The 17,500-nt window shown below is 43.7% G+C and overlaps 3 protein-coding genes across 3 annotated transcripts in view; 1 reads left to right on the top strand and 2 right to left on the bottom strand.

The window, feature by feature from the left end:
- nelfcd (negative elongation factor complex member C/D) overlaps window positions 1–1,579 on the top strand; it is a 54,912-nt gene extending 53,333 nt beyond the window's left edge. Inside the window, exon 15 of the mRNA XM_048255654.1 lies at window positions 1,181–1,579. Within this exon, the coding sequence (XP_048111611.1) occupies window positions 1,181–1,215 (35 nt within the window). The 3' untranslated portion in view covers window positions 1,216–1,579. The remainder of the gene's footprint in view (window positions 1–1,180) is intronic.
- A 1,666-nt stretch (window positions 1,580–3,245) lies between these two features.
- Window positions 3,246–10,669, bottom strand: ctsz (cathepsin Z). The gene is made up of 7 exons (XM_048255547.1): window positions 10,607–10,669; window positions 9,537–9,784; window positions 8,330–8,493; window positions 7,738–7,917; window positions 7,344–7,494; window positions 4,525–4,690; window positions 3,246–3,863 (listed from the first exon to the last, which is right to left on the bottom strand). Exons 1-7 carry the CDS (start codon window positions 10,667–10,669, stop codon window positions 3,738–3,740), a joined length of 1,098 nt encoding a protein of 365 aa, XP_048111504.1. The 3' UTR covers window positions 3,246–3,737.
- Window positions 10,670–16,465: 5,796 nt separating this feature from the next.
- The window catches only part of npepl1 (aminopeptidase like 1), a 14,829-nt gene continuing 13,794 nt past the window's right edge, over window positions 16,466–17,500 (bottom strand). The window contains 2 exon segments of the mRNA XM_048255690.1: window positions 16,466–16,942; window positions 17,147–17,257. Coding sequence (XP_048111647.1) covers window positions 16,781–16,942; window positions 17,147–17,257 — 273 coding nt within the window. The 3' untranslated portion in view covers window positions 16,466–16,780.

Here is a 17,500-nt window from a genome sequence, read left to right as displayed (position 1 = left end):
ACAGGGTGACACAGGAATCAATTGTCGCTCCCATCCCAGCCCGAGTCCACGAAAATACTCCCGTCATATCCCGATCACGTGACTGCCCCAAGAAAATCCCGACAGAAAGACTCCCGAATCCCGTCCTGCTCCCGTTTTGTTCCCTATGTCGTCTAACGTTATAAAGCATGCCGTCTAACGTTATAAAGCATGTCGTCTAACGTTATCAGACTCTGTTGCCTCATAAAGCATGTCGTCTAACGTTATCAGACTCTGTTGCCCTCATAAAGCATGCGTTACCTGCAGGCCTAGACTACACTATACTACACTATTACTATACATGCGTTACCTGCAGGCCTAGACTAAACTATACTATACTATGTGCTTCTCGCACACAAAACACATTTATGGCTTTAGGGTAGTGTGTGTGTGTGTGTGTGTGTGTGTGTGTGTGTGTGTGTGTGTGTGTGTGTGTGTGTGTGTGGTTAAAAGAATCGCTGCCTTCCGCATACTAAGTAACCAAGGCCAGGGATTCCCAAACGGTGGTACGTGAGCATCCACTAGGGGGCACTAGACATGAAAAGGGCAATGTTGGAGTGTTAAAAATTAAAACATTAAGCCTAGGTTCCCTTTGTTCTTTGTGTTTCATAATGTTCTTCACACTGTTTTTTAGAGTGAGAGCTCATAGACCAGTTGCACATTTTGATTTTATTATTTATCATGGAGGACGGCTAATTAAACTTGATGCCTGGAATGCGTCAATAGAATGTGCAATGTTTTTTTATGTGTCGGATGGTGGGGGTACGCAAGCCGAGTCAGGATGTAGGTGGTGGTACGCAAGCCGAGTCAGGATGTAGGTGGTGGGACGCGGGAAAACGTTTGGGAACAGCTGGCTCAGGCTAATAGGCAGACTAACCTGTGTGGAGCCTGGAGAGAGCCTGCATTAGTGTCTTACCCTCTTCAGCTGCTCTTGCTCTGATTGGCTGCTCTGCGGCTAGCAGTAGCCAATCAACAAACGTATTTTCTAAAACGAAATGCCTCGCAGTCTTTGGGTGCATGGAATACCGTGAGTCCCGAAAAATTGTTCACCCTCTAACACGCACGCACACAAACACACTCACATGCACACTCAAACACATACGCGCAGACACACGCACGCTCATGAATTGCCGCAATGTGATTGGCTGCTGTTCTCTTCCAGCTCACTGTAAGTCCAACTTCATCATGATCAACTGAGGCATTCCAGCAGTTAACCAATGAGAACGGAGCTGGCTGTGCTGTCACAGGGAGGCCAGCCAATAGGATTGCGCCAGTGCCCAGGCATCAGAGCAACAGCGAGGATTGAACTCTGTATCAGCTGTGAGATTCTTCACGTGTGTGAGCGTCTATGACTACCTGTGTGCTGTGTGTGTGTGTGTGTGTGTGTGTGTGTGTGCATGCATGAAGAGAATCTGTCTTCAGCTAAAGACTGGAGTGTGTGTGTTTGGAGAGTGTGTGTGTTTGGCAGGGAGGTTTCCATACAGTGTGTGTGTGTTTTTTTTATGTAACATTTTGTATTCCAGTGATGACGCCTGTAATAAAGGTGCTGATTGTGGAAAAAGAGGCATGTGTGTGTTTTTTTGTGTGTGCTTGTTTGTATGTGCTTGTTTGTGAGTGTGTGTGTGTGTGCGCGAGTGCGAGGAGAATCTGTCTGATTCGTATCCACTTTGGTTCCGCATCTCCTTACGATATCATGTCCTAACACGCTGTGAATAAAGTGGAGAAGATCTCGAGTGGTAGAGCTGCTCTGTGCAGACGCCTGTGCTTCTGTCAAAATGCACCACAAATAGAAAAAAACTTCCAAGATGTCATTTTCAGTTATTTGTTACAGCAGTAGCAATCTAGAATATTTCAAAGAAAAACTTTAAAATGAACTCATTCAGCACCAGATTATCAGTCTTGGTCTTTTTGTCCATTACATTTTTTTAAAAATGTGCATTGAAAAAGTGCTTTAAAATGTATTAAAAATGTGCATTAAAAAATACGCACAAATGTACACACACAATTACACCGTACCAGAGAGGAGCCACAGAAGTGCGTAGGACTTGGTCACCGCAACAATTAGACGGGTGCAATTATTCCAAATTCTCATGCAGTTTTCCCCATACAGTAGGAAACATCACATGGACCCGAACCTGCTGATGGGCAGACAGCAGCTTTTTTTGTAGGTGAACTTCAGAGGTCTATGCGTCATAACTAGGGGTGTGACGATACACTCAGCCCACGAGATGAGAATACACGATATTGGGTTCATGAGAACGAGATGAGGTCATACATGATATTGGGTTGGATTTTTCTACCACAAAAATTAAGCTAGCATAAAAATGCAACAAATTGGAATAAGAGGTCTATAGACCGCAACAGTCCCGCCCACAGCCGATTGCGGAAGTAAGAATATAATCCAATTTCTCTATTGACAACTGGAGTGTAAGCCATAAAATCGTAACGTCCATGGTAGACTAGAAAGCTATGACATGACTAAGCGATTGCATGCTCATATTGACGCCAAAGTTAAAGCGTGAATTTCACCCTAGGGTCATTTCCACGATGACTGCGAGCCAAACCATAGACTGTATGTATATCTATCTATAATATATATATTAAAAAAAACACACACACTCAAGTGGACATGGGTACGTACTTATTCAGAGCCCCTGCTAATTATCTCTGGGCCAACCAGTGTCCTGAGATCTGGCTGTGGGCCTATAAAACATACCTGTGCACAGGTGAAGAGGATGCTTGTGCGCATGCCTGAGCTAGATGGTCCAACCCACGCCTTTGTTCCTGCTCTCGCCGACTGAGCTGCACGGTCCCTGCTTCTCACGGACGCCATTAACTCGGACTTTGAACTGACAATTATTTATTCTTAGTTATTGTAAATTCTATTTTTGTATTAAAAACCCCTAGACTGGAGCCCTCTGGTTGTTGCAGTCTCATTTATGTTGCGGATTGAGGTTCAGTCCGTAACATATGTTCACCTTGACAACGATAAATATTGTAACATTGTAGAATCACGAGATCGTCACACCCATAATCATAACTGCTCCAGTACCAAGACAACCAGAGCAGGCTGTGATGCCTTTAGGGGAAAGCTGTTAGTTTAGCATCTCTGTGCGTTAGCTTTCCTCTGAAAGAACCAATTGGGACCCAACATCACTCTGCCGGTCAAACAATTGGGACCCAACATCACTCTCCCCGTCAACACAGCAAACAGAAAATGACCAGAATGTGTGAAGGAGGCTTTTATTACACATGTTGACAGATAATATCACATGAACACAAGTGCTTCAGATAGAGCACATGAATATGAACAGTGCAGCCGCCATACTGGCATCTTTGGCAGAAGGCAGGTTGATGCCCAACATGGCCACAGCATTAAGGCAACACAGCCACACACAACATACTGGCACAACATCCTCACATCCCTTTAACGGTAAAGAACCAGGCCAGCGATCAGCAGCTAGTCAGTAAGAACATGATTAAGATTTCCCTTTCCTGATAGTGCAGTGGTCAAGACCACAACTGCTACGCTCTCAGAGTAACGACAAAAACACAATTTTTTTTTTTTTTTTTTTTTTTTTTAAAAAACACAACAGTACTGTTCAAAGCCTCCTGCCTGAGAGTCTCTTGAAAAAAAAATCAGTGGTCACGAAGGTGTGCGTTTCACATGTAGTTCCACGCAGGTGTGTGTTCCACATGTAGTTCCACGCAGGTGTGTGTCACATGTAGTTCTTGGGCACAATGGGGTCTCCGTACATGCAGTCCTCCTCCAGGGCCAAGTTGTACTGGCTGCCGCTGCCGCCCTTGTAGTTACTGGTGACTATACGCAGCCAGCCCTTCTCCCCCTACAGACAGCAGAACAGAGAGCACGCGTCAAACAAAACCGTCTAGTCTCCACCGCTCTATGGTGTTTTATGCCCCCAACGTCTTCCATGCAGCGCTGCCATCGCTGACTTAAGGCACCTAATCCTAAACCTAACCCCAACCCTAACCTTAACCCATGCCTAACCATAGCACCTTCCAGGCAGCGCTGCCTTTAAGACAACGTTGGGGGCATAAAACACCAACCATAGCGTCAATGACAGATCTTCTGTGGGGTGTATCGACGAATCTCGATTAGTGGGTAGGATTCTGTCATACATCTTACAGGTGGAGCTCCGCCTCTACTAACATTTTGGATCTCGAATGCGCTTTAATAGTGCTGTGCGTGCAAATATCCCACTATGGACGTGCATTCTATACAACAACTGATGACAATTGATTTATTTGATGTTATAGGTTAGACTCAAAAAATGACCGCAGTGTAGATTAAGCTATCGCTCATGAATGCGGAAGTAATTGTTTTTAAATAGAGGCGGTTGTGTGAGTCTTCACGTTACACGATTGGCCAAAGTCATCCCAACACCGAGAACACGCACAGATCTGAGCTGAAAGCCTAGTTTGACAAATATATCACATAACTGCAATCGTAGTATCACTTAACGTACCCCCCACACACACACTCACCCAAGGCTCCCCCCAGGAGTTGCGTACGATCCAATACTCTACTCCAGACTCGTCCACTCCCCAGCCGGCCACAGACACAATGTGGTTGATGTAGGGCTGCTCCACGTACTCTGAGTACAGACCTCCCGTGTAGGCGTCCAGCTTGTCAGTTGCCATGATACCACAGCTGCAGGATACAAGCACCATCACTACATCATACCCAATCAGCATTCGCCACATAATAGGCTTGTTTGAGATAGACTGAGTCTGACCTGGGGCCTGTACTACGAAGGTAGCTTAACCTACCCAGATGTAACCCAGGGTTACTTTGTTAAACCGGGGTTGACAAAACACTACGACGCTGATTATGAAGTTGATTTGTTGAGCCAGGGTTAACCCAATTGGAGTTTGTGCGCGTTCACATAAAAAGGGGCGGGTTGCAGCGCAAGTCACCACTTTCAGTGATGACGCGATCACCTTATTTTACGGATGAGGAATGCACAATTATTATGACATGTTATGAGGAATTAAAACCCACTCTACGACAAAAATCAAATACGTCGGCAGTGAACAAAGCAAGGCAAGGCTGTTGGCAACGTATTGCAGATCGGGTAGCCTAAAAGTAAAGTTTTATTTCCACATGTTCTTCAAATATGTGTTAAGGAGGATTAATAACTTGCGGAATGTATAAAATGAGGTGAAATAATTAAATTGCCTATTTTGAGTTCCAAATATGGCGGTCTCTAAAACCCCTCGTCCTGCGAAGAGAGCCCCTCACAATTTGCGCTCTAATGTTGTATGGATCATCCAGGTATGCCGACATTGTTAGTGGAGGGGTGGTACTTATAAAGGGTGTGGTTAACGGAAACCTCGGGTTAACCAAGAACATAACCTGCTCGGAGCAGGTTTGAGATGTAGCGTAAATTGCCATGGCAGCATACCTCGGTTAAAACCTATCCACCTTTCGTAGTACAGGTTAATCGGGACGTTACGCCACACGTGATCAAGTTACTCTCGAAGTTACCCAGATAAGCCAGTAACCCCGCTTCGTAGTACAGGCCCCTGGTCTGGCTTTCTACGTAAACGCATCTTCAGAGGCTAGCCGGGAGGAGCTACAACAGAGGGCAGCTCATCCCGGACAGACAGGCTACAGTCTGCCTGACGTGACTCGTGGGAGATATCGCGGAATTTTGTTTGCAATAAATACAGCATAACTTTCATTCTTACTCATTCAAATGATGACTGACAAAATAAATTCTTATGATGTAGTTTAAATAAACCACTGTTGTCATACAGTTAACAGGCCTGCATTGTAGCACATCAATTCAATATCAAGCCCCCTATATGTGTGTATCTATTTGGCCAACAGCAGAAAATAACAGAATATCCAAACACGTTTTCAGTAGGCTAGCCCAGTGGTTTTCAAAGTGGGGCGGGGGGGCCTCAGCAAGTTGGAAGGAAAAATAAAACAAATAAATACATTTGAAAATGTAAAATATTATAATAATAATAATAATAATAATAATAATAATAATAATAATAATAATAATAATAATAAATAATTACTATGAGGGTTATAATAATAATAATAATAATAATAATAACTAATAATAATTACTATGAGGGTTGTTATCACTAATAATAATAATAATAATAATAATAATAATAACTATGAGGGTTGTTATAATAATAACTAATAATAAATAATAATAATAATAATTACTATGAGGGTTATAATAATAACTAATAATAATAATAATAATAATAATAATAATAATAATTACTATGAGGGTTATAATAATAATAATAATAATAATAATAATAATAATAATTACTATGAGGGTTATAATAATAACTAATAATAATAATAATAATAATAATTACTATGAGGGTTATAATAATAATAATAATAATAATAATAATAATAATAATAATAACTATGAGGGTTATAATAATAATAATAATAATAATAATAATAATAATTACTATGAGGGTTATAATAATAATAATAATAATAATAATAATAATAATAATAATAAACCATGAGGGTTGTTATAATAACTAATAATAATAATAATAATTACTATGAGGGTTGTTATACAATGCCATTAGAATATTGTGTCGCATATCTGGACATGATATTTTCCATGATAATGACTGAATAATAGTAGAGTGATAGCTCTCATATAGCAGAAAGCCCCAAATAGAATTTTTACACACTGTATGCTCTATCGCAAAGTGCTTGTGGCTAAAATAATTACTAGGATTAGCTTAATGTATTTTTACATTTGCCGTAGTATTGTCGATGGGTTTAATAACACATCAAGGGGGTCCTTGGCCAGAACCTAGTGGTATTTGGGGGGCCTTGTCGTGGAAAAGTTTGGGAACCCCTGGGCTAGCCTACCACATACAAGAAGGTATCCCTTCCATTTCTGTTCATTTTCGCATATTCCAACATAAGGAAGCAGCACGAGACTCCCGTCAAAATAGTCATGAGGAGATTCCTCCCAAATGGCCCCATAACGCCTTTGAACTGATGTCATGAGGGCGTGTTTCAGCTCGTGCAGATCCTGGAAGGCAACTGAAGATCTCTGCAGGCCAAGACTCCCGCGATTTTATATGGTCATGTGACATGGTGGTAAGTCCCTCCCCGGCTGACAGAAGTCGGACAGAATTTCTAACCAGTAAGCAGTGCGTCCATCCCAGTATGCATTGTGTTCAACCCAGCATGCATCACAACAAGTCAGATCTGCCTCAAGTCGAACACACCTATTTACTGTCTTCATTCTAACTCATGACCAGTCACACAGAGGGTTGAGCCAGCACCTGCTGATCCATACCTGATTGGCCCGCGGGCATATAGCTCCGCCTTCATCTTCTCCAAGCCGTTGACAGGACCAAAGTCTCCCACTTTCCACAGAGTGAAATTCGTCACCACGTTACACACGCCAAAGGTGGTGCAGGTGCCGCACTGGTTAAAGGGCTTACATTCTGCACAAACACACACACACACACACTTTGTTAAAGGGCTACAATCTAAAGGTTGAGCCTAAATAATCAAAGCAGCGTTTCTTAACTGGTGGGTTGGGACTGTTCTAGGTGAGCTTGTGGGTAAAATTATTTTTATTTTATTTTTTTGTGTGTGTGTCGTACTGTGATCCTTGGCCTGGTATTTGTTGCAGGTCTCGTCAGGGATGCTGTGTGTGTGTGTGTGTGTGTGTGTGTGTGGCGTACTCTGATCCTTGGCCTGGTAGTTGTTGCAGGTCTCGTCGGGGATGCCGTGTGTGTGTGCGTACTCCCACACGCCAGAGTGGTCGCCGCCGTGACAAGACCCCGCCTCACCGCAGTCAATCACGTGCTGCACCGACAGGTAGGCTGAAGGCCACGCCCCCTTACGCAGGATGTTAATGCGGTCTGCAAGGAACACACACACACAACCACACACTATAAAGCACAACCAGAATGGAAGGAAGCCTCACAAGCAGCCCACTAGTTAAAAATACCCCAGTCATGATCAAAAGAACCTTCCTAGAAACGTGTGTATGCGTGTTCACGCACCAGAGGATTTGCGACACAGCCATCTGTGTGTGTGAGTAATGCAGTACCAGTTGATGGAGTTCTGCTTTTCAGACACACACACACACATCTGAGCCACAAGCCTGCTGACGACATCAGTAGAAGGGTCCCCCCATCCCCCCCACAATGACACTAAAGTTAAGTGTAGCTCTGTGTCTGTGTGACAGACACGCGCACGCAGACGCACGCAGACACAGACACGCAGACCTGTCTGTCTGTCTGCGTGCGTGTGTGTGTCTGTGCGTCTCACCCGCCATGGCGCTGGTGCTGCCGTGGGCCCAGCAGGATCCGCAGTACTGGGGGATGTGCTGGTTGCGGGTGGTGCTGACGTAGTTGGTCCCGTTGATGTTCCTCCAGTCCCAAGCCTTGGGCAGCTGTGCCATGTTCAGGTACTCGTGCGGCCTCGGAGCAGTCCTGCAGGTGCACACAACGAGGTCAGAGGTCAGCCACGGCAACGCACCACCACTCAGCACACCACTACACGCCTCAAACAAGCACGGAACCAACACCTCTGGAGACCACTGGGCAGAAGAAAAAAAACACAGGTCTCTGGCAGAAAGGCCGTTCACACTCATCAGGATACACACACAGGCCAGTCACAAGCACCAAGCGTCCACACACACACACTCCACAGGAGGCCATGCAGTGGGAATCTTAGGAGTGTGTGCAGTAAACTCTCCAGGCAGAGTAGCGAACACAACGAACTAATGCCTCTCCCCATGCTAGCGAGCCCAGCGCCGAACGGAAGGGTCACGTCACGCCGTTTTGCTACCTTTTCAGCAATCTGCTCTCTCTTATAGATTTCAAGCGCCGAATTTTCACGACATGAGCTGCCTGCTGAATGACTGAGTGACTGAATGACGTCCTAGAGCCAAAGAGATTGCACAGTTTGGTCAGAGGGGGCAGCACGCAGTCGACACAGTGATTTGGTTTTCTGGCAGCGCAAGGACATGTTTTCATGACATGCAAGGAACCACCACCAGTTCACTCCAGCCCAATGTGATCAAGGGTCAATCAAAGCACTAAAAACTCAACGCTTTTCACACATTTATTTCTCCACATGTTCCGAAGTTGGACAACCGTGCTGTGATTAAGGGAGACTGTAGGCCGAATATAGCTAGGCTCGCCTTGCTTCGTCTTGGGGAAACCCAACTCGACCACAACACTAACAATAGTTCCCCTAAAATCACTTATTGTAGTCTAAAGTTGCGTCAAATACAATTTCATATAGTTAACTTGAAAACAACCAGCTAAAGAATGCACGACTAAATTCAGTTTCAAAAAACAGTTTTCGCTCCAACTTTAGTTACTTCAAATGTTGCCTAGAAAACATAGCCAAGAACCGCCTACGTAAGCAAGTACACTCGGTTAACACCAACCGTCTTTCTTTAACTGGTTACCATTATTTCTTAAAACAAATATCTACGGTAAGAAACGGTAAAGAGTTAGATACTGACTTCACCACTAGCCGGTCTCGACGCAGGGGTTTGTAGCATGGTTGGTTCTCGTTAAAATACCGCCCGGCTAGCGCTCCGGACAGCAAACACATAAACAGCATGAGTCGAGCCATGTTGAGACGCGCGCAGTCATATGACCGATACTGACTCCGCGGCGTTATATAGACGCTCTTTCCTCGGGGGCGGGACCCAGGGCTGGAGACGATGCACACACAAGTGATTTTAATTAGATGGTAAAATTCAGGTGATTTTCATGCCTCGGCCACATGATGTGACGATGTTGTTTTGAGTTCCCGACTGCTGCTGCAGCTGCAGTATTTGAGTGGCGGACTGAGAGAAGTGAAACTTGTGAAACGCACGGACATCAGTTGATCTGAAAGCACACACGCCCGATTTAGCCTACCGGCAGTGTAAACCAGATATTTTACAATTACGTTGATATTTTTGGTTAAATTTCATTGTTTAAAGTTGTTCGTTTAAAGTGTAGTTTACTGTTATCGCAAATAGCGGCAGACCTGGCGGCAGGCATGCTTGACTTCACTACTGAAACGCTGGGAGAGGGTTTTCCTACTAGTTCATGGTCAAAATGTCTATAATGTAGAAAATATCTTACTGCTGCACAGACATCATTGTGGCACAGTTGCCTACATTTGTAGGCCTGTTGTCACATATACTTGCAAAATCCTGGGCCAGATCATCATGACAAAAGATCAGATTCAAAACAAAATAGCTCCACACATAGCCAGAAATCTAGACGCACCCTAGCGGCAAACACGGGAGTCAGAAACAGACCGACAGAAAAAGTTTGAGAACTACTGAGCTATGGACTACCGATACTTACACACACACACACACACACACCTCCAAAGTGCTAGGCTACTGAGCTATGGACTACCTACACACACACACTCCAAAGTGACCGTCCCGAATTGTGCGGGACATCCCGTGTTTTGGGTGATTCTGATTTGTCCCGTCAGGGACAGCACCACTTCAATCACAGCTCATCGGCATTTTCAATCACAGCTCATCGGCCTTGTTAACTTGTCAATAGTAGGCTACTGTAAACGCACCTGGAACAAAGTGTCCAGTGCCTCCGCAACCACGCGCATCTCGCACTGTGCGCACGACACCATGGGGCAGAAGGGGCGCAATTTAGCCAGAGAAGCTTTAATGCAAACTGCTTTTCACTCTTAGAGAATGATTACAATGTCAAAATGCAGCAACAGCATCTTACATAACGATGATACTTTTTGGGTCCTCTCAGTCTCCATTAGCCTATGCAGCAGATCTAACTTGAACGTTATGCTACTCGTTTTAATTGAGAACGAGAGGGAGAGAGTGTGGAAGTGTCCAGCTGGCGTCATTGTTGGTAATTGATTTCACCTTTTTAATATAAGAAACGTTTAAAAGGAAATCATGAGATCGACAAAAACAACACAAGATTGCGGAGTTATCCGGTTCACACAGGCTACTGACCATTTATAAAATGTGAGGGCACTTTGACATAGGCTGCACGCACTGTGATTTGGACTGTGATAGAATATGAAGAGTGCTCTTTGCCAGAGTGTGGATTACTCCACCATAATTGGGGGGTACTGCTCCTTCACTTCTTCTATGACCATCATGGTCCACTACCATATCAATCCCCACCGTGATCGCCAAGTGCAACATGTGTTGTGCAACACACATACAAGGTCTAAACATGCGACAAACTGATAATCAGTAGTCTACAGAATATCTCATTGTTATTATACTGTATATCCAAAAGATAACTGTTTTGATCAACTCTCAAAAGTTAGAAGTTAAGTGCACTGAAATACCATTCTAATTACTAGTAAAAGTAATACCTTTACAAGCCTATTGCCTATTTCATGAAATATTGATTTGGTTTATTTTTAGATTTCATAACACCTGGAGGTAAGACCCTAACTCTCATATAAACAGAAACCAATTTTCCGTTATAGTCTATGGTAATCAGTGTCAAATCAACACAATTGCTTAGAGATATGTGAAACCTGAGCAATCTTTAATGTGATTAAGGAGCATACTATGAAAAAACATACTGCCATAGAAAAACTAGCCTACAGAGCGGTAACATACAAGAATCCGATAACCAGAAGAAGCTAGGTGTCATTAACACTACAGTATCCTACTGTACAAATGAGTCACATACACATGCACACATACACTTTCCCTTTTCCTCATAGTGTCTCTGTGAATAAAATCACAGATAAGATAGTATCAGGGTTCAGATGAAACTACATTTATTGAACTAAAAATATGAAATAATAGCTGTACTATTTAGCCTAGGCTACTTGGCTCTTTTTATGTTTCCACAGGTTTCACTGATGTTATGTAGGCTTACAGTAGCTACATCAGACCCTCTTGTGCTTAATATAAAAACAACACAGCATCTGTGCCAAACTAATTTCAAAAGGGCACAATAATTTATTCAAGATTAATGGACACCTAGGCTATGGACTGGAATTCATCTCCTTGGAAATGACAATAGATTTTACCTCACCACAATGTAAAATAATAATAATAAATGATTTAAATATAATTATCTTGCTAACTAACCTTGGTATCTAACCAAGGTCCACTTTACTAGCCTCAGTGGGTAGCAGGTAAGTAGCCGGTAATTAAATGTATGAAGACGTGACATGAGCTATGAAAGAACAAAACACGTTAATACATGAAGGTTGTAAATAGCACATTTTCAACAAGCTAGACGTCTGCTAGCAACTTATATTTACCCATGCACGTCAGCAGCAAACCGAGTTTAAGCTACTGGAGGAATCTACCTAACGTTGACACTTGCTTGAGAAGTTGAAGTCGTTCTCTATCTCTGTTGCTTCTAGCGCCACGGTGGTTAAAAATGGTAAGGTCCATGATAGGGGTGTCTGAAATCGCTTTACATTAAATTTTCTCTGGTGAAAATATAGGAGTTGACTTGTATTGTAGCCAACTGTAATGATATTTTTTCACAATATCAGAAAAAATATCTGACCCTCCCAAAACTGATATTTCTGTCTCTTTGGGGGGTACTGGGTCTTCATTGGGGGGTATAGTACCCCCCAGTACCCCCTGTAATTCGAACTACGGTCTTTGCCTTTGTGTAATGGAATTGAATTGGTGATTCTTGAAGTCTTCAATAATCCGTCTCCCTTAAACTACCCTGCTGAAAAAAACAGCTAGAAACCAGCTTATGCTGGTAGCTGGTCTTTGCTGGTTTTCTTCCAGCTCTTGCTGGTCTTTGCTGGTGTAGCTGGTTAGGCCACCAGCTGGATAAGCTGGCGTGACCATCTGAGAAAGCTGGTCATGCTGGTTTGACCAGCCTTTATTGTGGGATACAGCTGGTGCAAGATGGTCATGCTGGTGACCAGCCTGCCAAGCTTGACATTGTTGGTGTAAGATGGTCATGCTGGTTTGACCAACATGAGCTGGCATGGCCAGTTAAACCAGCAGTGTAGACCAGCAACACCAGCTAAAATGACCAGCTTGAGGTGGTACGACAAGCAAAACCAGCTGAATTACCATCGTTAGGTGGGTAAACCAGCTGAAGGTATGTTTTCACAAGAGATTTGCTGGTCTAGCTGGTCATCCATCATAGGGTGGTCAAATAGGCTGGTCAACCAGCAAACCACCTTTAGCTGGTCAGGCTGGTTTTTTCAGCAGGGTAAGCATTTGTAGGCTATGCCAATTGAAACACTTTCCACTCAGATAGCTAGGTGGCTATCGGTTCATAATTCACTTTTAATTGCAAACAGAAAATATCAAGCTAGCATCATTACATGCTTCTATTTCCACAGGAATGAAGGTTGTTTATACCAACTTAATATACTTATCATTGTTAATATTGTGCTATAGGCCTAAATGTGACACAAACAATGTTAGTGTTTGTGGACGACTAGCCATAGGCTATATTTGAATGGAGCTGGCAATATTATGAATAGTGTGTAGACAATGCTCTTAAAGGGACAGTGCACCATCAGCATCAAATCAGTAGCATTTATCTTTACACTTACCCACCCGCCCCGCATTTTGAGTTTCTGCTCGAAACTGCACACCGCCTACTAACAATGGCCCTGTTTCCACATACTTTGACTTATATTCAAGTGCTTGACCACTTTTGAAAGCAGAGGCCTAGTAGATTATTTTGGTACCAATAGATTGACTGAATTGAATAGATCGTGTGGTGAACTGTCAGAGTGGCAAAGGGTAGAATGATAGTTTTTTTGTACATCTCTGGAAATTACCACATTCTGCCCTTCTGGGTCATTTATTTTGTCTTGGAAACACAACTGAGGCCCACTACCAGGTCTTGTGAGTCTGTATCTCAAAGTAGATCAATATAGGCTGAAATATGAGTACTTTAGACCCTTATTTGCCAAGATATGCTCATGTGTTTTGTAAAATGCCCTATGGAAACTCCCCATAGGACAATAAAATGCTTACTGTGTGGCAACCTCTTACTGTAGAAGCATAATCCTGGTCTCAAATGAAAGGTAACACTTTGAGGTTTCTTGTTGACTATTTGGATGTATGTCAGGGGTTCTGACATAGAATGACTACACAAAATATGGAATTACACAAATGTCTCTATTTTTGCATTTTCTTTGTTGGTTCAATGGGTGTGTATAGGATGGACTTTACATCTGCACAACTAATATTGGACAAAACAACATGAATGTTCAATTTCCAGGGATTCCGGTGAATATTTCAACACCCAATATGCTGTATCTACTTATTGCTAAACGATATACACTGCAGCTAGAGAGTAGAGGGGCACAAAAGCGGGGGCATTTTTGATCAGATTTAATTGAGACATCGTAAGATTAATCTGTTGAGGGGAACTGCAACTGTCCCGCCTGCGGGACACCCGAAGTGTATAAAATAAAAACAAAATTACTTTGTCATTATTACCATTTCAATTGTGTGTGTATATATCAATATTATATAGGTATATATATAGAAAGGTTTTGAGCAGCACTGGGTCCCTTTGAGCTGTCCTGTTCCATCCCGTTTGCACTCTCCACATCTAACCTCTCCCCCTTAAGGAGCCGTCCTGTTCCATCCCGTTCCCTCTCTCCACATCTGACCTTTGACCTCTCAGATACTGAGTGCATTCAGGGAGGGTGTGAGTGGGAACAGGGAAGCGGCTGATCTGGAATCAGCAGGAGAACTGCTGTCAAGTGTACGGAATTACAGTCTTTTCTCAGACATCAGATGAAAAGGAGTCAGGTCTCAGATGAGTCAGGTCTCAGCAAAACAGCTATTTCTGTTAACTGGTACAACAAGCAAACTTGATATCCCTGCTAAAAAAAACAGCTAGAAACCAGCTTATGGTGGTAGCTGGTTTTAGCTGGTCTTTGCTGGTTTTCTTCCAGCTCTTGCTGGTCTTTGCTGGTGTAGCTGGTTGGGCCACCAGCTGGATATGCTGGCGTGACCATCTGAGGAAGCTGGTCATGCTGGTGTGACCAGCCTGTTGTGTGGGATACAGCTGGTGCAAGATGGTCATGCTGGTGACCAGCCTGCCAAGCTGGTTTGCTAGAATGACCAACATAAGCTGGCATGGCCACTGCCAGTTAAACCAGCACTATAGACCAGCAACACCAGCTAAAATGACCAGCTTGAGGTGGTGCAACAAGCAAAGCAGCTGAATTACCATCATAAGCTGGGAAAACCTAGCCTTGTGAGACCATCCTGATCTTGCGAGCTTCAGGTTTTCACTCGCAGATCAGTCTGGCAACTTTCCGTTAAAGAGAATTTGGAGCAGTTCACCAAACGAACTTCCAATCAGCGTTGGCTTTGAGGCGGGTTGAGGTGTGACGCAACAAACAACATGACTGCATCCACAGATGAGATGAGCATAGCTATCGCGCAAGTTTTATTCAAATTAGAAAGTATTCCTGGGTAAGCTGTGAAGCTGAGTCTCAGCCATGCAGCTGGGAGGAATGAACGACAGACATCCTCCACGGCTGATTCCAGTTCATAATGGAGGAATAAGTGTAGGGCCCACCGTGAAAACTTGATGGGAATTGTCGTTGATTAGATTCATGTCACATACAAATGGTAAGTTAAAACATCTTAACGTTAGTTACGTCACCTAACCTAATTGTATGTTAAACGAAGGCATTAGAAGAACACTTTGTTCATCTAATTGGTTGATTTGGCCCGTTGATAACCAACAAAGGTGGTGATAGACAGATGGTTTATCCAATCAGCTAACCAGTATTTCCGCCCCTTCCCAAAAGTTCTCCAACGGAAAGTTCCCAGATGGACATGCGGAGCAATGACGAAGCGATGATAAGTTTGCCATCGCAAGTCGCCCAATTTCTCACAAGTTGCTAGACAATATTTTCTGTCACTAAATTGGCAGCACTGAGCACTGAGAGGGCTAAAAGAGCAAGAAAGTGACTTCGGAATCAGTTTCGGCCCTGAGGCTGTTTTTAAAATGGTATTCCTTCATCATGACACGGACTCCGTGAGCTCAGCAACAGCTTGTCGCTGCCTTAGTCCAAGACATGCCATACAGGATAGAAAAAAAAGCATATATACTTACTATATATACACTTATACATCTGCAAACATAACAGATCAACTGTGCTGACCTGCCTGCTGCATCAGAGATGCACTTAAAAAGTCACTACTGAACTTGTCAAGTGGTACAAACTAACCACCAAACCTATTGAGAGCCACAGAATGTGGGCTTATGCAACCCAATACAGTTCTATTACCTTCAAATAAGTAAATGAAGTCTGACATTGCCAATGCAATGGAACACTGCTGATCAGGTTTTTGCAAAGGCGCCGAGTTGTGTCATCTAGTGGCAGATGTGAGGTGTGTGGAGGTGTGTGTGCAAGCCACAGGTGTGTGTGCGCGTGTCCATAACCTTGTGTAAAAAACCAACAGAATGACTCATGAAATTTGCACTGATAGCATCCAGCTTTAATCACATGTACAGCTCAGGGCGTATTCACCACAATCACGAGGTTGGCATGACAGGCCGAGGGTGTGTGTGTGTGTGTGTGTGTGAGAGAGAGTGAGTGTGAGTGAGTGTGTGTGTGTGTGTGTGTGTGTGTGTGTGTGTCCTGACATGATTAAATTCACTGGTACAGGACAGGGCCCTGTAGTAGGCTGAGTGAAAAAGTGTGTGTGTAGGAGGGGGTTCTGTGTGTAACAAGGCCAGAGACAGGTGTGTGTTTACTCTGATACTGGACACAGGCCTGGTGTGTGTATCTCTACACCAGCCGCCTCCTCTTGCAGTCGCGCTCCATGGAATCGGCGGAGCTGGTGTCGCTGGCGCCCCCCAGTGGTGAGACCATGTTCAGCATGGGGTCCTCAGAGGCCTGACCAAACAGAGACAACAAGAGAGCCACACCAAAGCCAGTCGCACGCTCCCCCTGCAACACACACACACACACACACAAACACAACACACACACACACACACAACACACACACACAACACACAACACACACACACACACTTTATTATCAGTTATTTACACCTTCAATAGACAATGGGCCTTATGTCAGTATGTGTAAAACTCACAGCGTGGACAGGGGAGGTGATGACAGTGTGTGTGTGTGTGTGTGTTACTTACAGCATGGACAGGGGAGGCGATGTCCACATGCACCCACACCCCCGGCCAGTCGAACCCTAGATGGGAACCAATGAAGAGGCCAGCACAGGAACTCTGAGCATTCTCCCGGTCCTAACACACACACAGTTCACATATATCACACATGTAATGTATTATTCCCATCTGCCACATTTCATGAGAGGAATAATCTGGATGCTTCCATAGTAAACAATTACAGGCCCATATCAAACCATCACATACACACACACACATCAAATCACCTAAAATGACTGAAATTGATTATTCTAATCAGCTTACCACCTAACACAACTCTAATTAAAGTTTTAGATGACATACGCCTCAATGCAACTGCAG

This window comes from Alosa alosa, chromosome 10 (genome assembly GCF_017589495.1).
Source record: "Alosa alosa isolate M-15738 ecotype Scorff River chromosome 10, AALO_Geno_1.1, whole genome shotgun sequence".
Classification (NCBI taxonomy): Eukaryota; Metazoa; Chordata; class Actinopteri; order Clupeiformes; family Clupeidae; genus Alosa; species Alosa alosa.
This window is presented reverse-complemented; position numbering and strand designations above follow the sequence as displayed.